Source organism: Oncorhynchus masou, unplaced genomic scaffold (genome assembly GCF_036934945.1).
Source record: "Oncorhynchus masou masou isolate Uvic2021 unplaced genomic scaffold, UVic_Omas_1.1 unplaced_scaffold_653, whole genome shotgun sequence".
In the NCBI taxonomy this organism is placed as follows: domain Eukaryota; kingdom Metazoa; phylum Chordata; class Actinopteri; order Salmoniformes; family Salmonidae; genus Oncorhynchus; species Oncorhynchus masou.
In genome coordinates this window covers 408,053-409,606 of record NW_027012969.1, presented here as the reverse complement: position 1 = coordinate 409,606, position 1,554 = coordinate 408,053, and the positions used below count along the sequence as shown (strand labels likewise).

The 1,554-nt window shown below is 43.8% G+C and overlaps 1 protein-coding gene across 1 annotated transcript in view; it reads right to left on the bottom strand.

The window, feature by feature from the left end:
• LOC135536706 (uncharacterized) overlaps nucleotides 1-1,152 on the bottom strand; it is a 4,209-nt gene extending 3,057 nt beyond the window's left edge. Inside the window, exon 1 of the mRNA XM_064962966.1 lies at nucleotides 706-1,152. Within this exon, the coding sequence (XP_064819038.1) occupies nucleotides 706-742 (37 nt within the window). The 5' untranslated portion in view covers nucleotides 743-1,152. The remainder of the gene's footprint in view (nucleotides 1-705) is intronic.
• Between the last annotated feature and the right edge of the window lie 402 nt (nucleotides 1,153-1,554).

Below are 1,554 nucleotides of genomic sequence, written 5' to 3'. Positions count from 1 at the left end.
ACTGACTGGAGGAAACAGCACCTACAGGGAGCAGAGGAACAGTGTTAGGATGAACTGACTGGAGGAAACAGCACCTACAGGGAGCAGAGGAACAGTGTTAGGATGAACTGACTGGAGGAAACAGCACCTACAGGGAGCAGAGGAACAGTGTTAGGATGAACTGACTGGAGGAAACAGCACCTACAGGTAGCAGAGGAACAGTGTTAGGATGAACTGACTGGAGGAAACAGCACCTACAGGGAGCAGAGGAACAGTGTTAGGATGAACTGACTGGAGGAAACAGCACCTACAGGGAGCAGAGGAACAGTGTTAGGATGAACTGACTGGAGGAAACAGCACCTACAGGTAGCAGAGGAACAGTGTTAGGATGAACTGACTGGAGGAAACAGCACCTACAGGGAGCAGAGGAACAGTGTTAGGATGAACTGACTGGAGGAAACAGCACCTACAGGGAGCAGAGGAACAGTGTTAGGATGAACTGACTGGAGGAAACAGCACCTACAGGTAGCAGAGGAACAGTGTTAGGATGAATCACAGAATGTCATTTTGACATCATAAACTTCTCCTCGTGAAAATATTAACGTCTTGTCTTTTCCACAGTCATCACAACATCACAATAACAAGATAACAAATCTGTTCAATCATAAAACCACATCAAGAAATCATCTATCATCCAGCTATGAGGCCCAGTGAAAATTTACTCACATAAGAATGTAATCAGAGCGATACACAGCCGGTCCATCTGGTGGGTCTGATGGTCTGATGGTGACTGTCAGAGAGTAGCTGGGTCGTTGAGTAACAAGGTCTTTGCTGCTTATTTCCGTGTTCATGACTAGATGTACTTTACCATGAAAGGACATACGAGCAGCGATTGGTTCGATCGAGTGGAAAGTTTTCAGCTCGAGGTCCTTTTCTCTGAAACCCATGTTGTGACAGGAAGAGGAGGGTCGAGCATCGAGGTCGACAGGTTTCACAACAAAGGGGACGTCAATGGAAAATATCTGCTTCTTTGTGGTGGTTTACAAACACTGATGGGCATCAGAGGGCGATCAATTCAACATCTTTTAAAAGGCAAACTCAAAACATCCTATATATGCAGATTACATTGTGATTACCGATTTTGACCTTTGAAGTAAATCTTAAGAGACAGAGGCCTAAAGTTGGCCAATCAGCTTTAGTCAGAACACATCAAACCTGTAGTTTACTGGATTAGAATAACAGTAGAAATCCTGAGCCAGTCGATATGAACTAGTTATGATATCATCTAGTTTAGGGGGTGTGACTTTTAGAGACTGACATCTTGGTTCCTCTTTAAACAGGAAAAGACAGTTGTTGTCCCTGGTCCAGTGGTTCACACCACAACACTGTTGTCATGGAGACCCACGAGGTCACAGGACACAACATGACGAGAGATTCTGAATCTATGTTACTTTTCATGATGGATCTTTGTATTTACAACACTTAACTATGGTGGAGATAATAGTTAACTACAATACCCAAGATGCATTGGAGTATGTGCTATATACCCAGTGTTAAACAGTACTTGTTAAAACA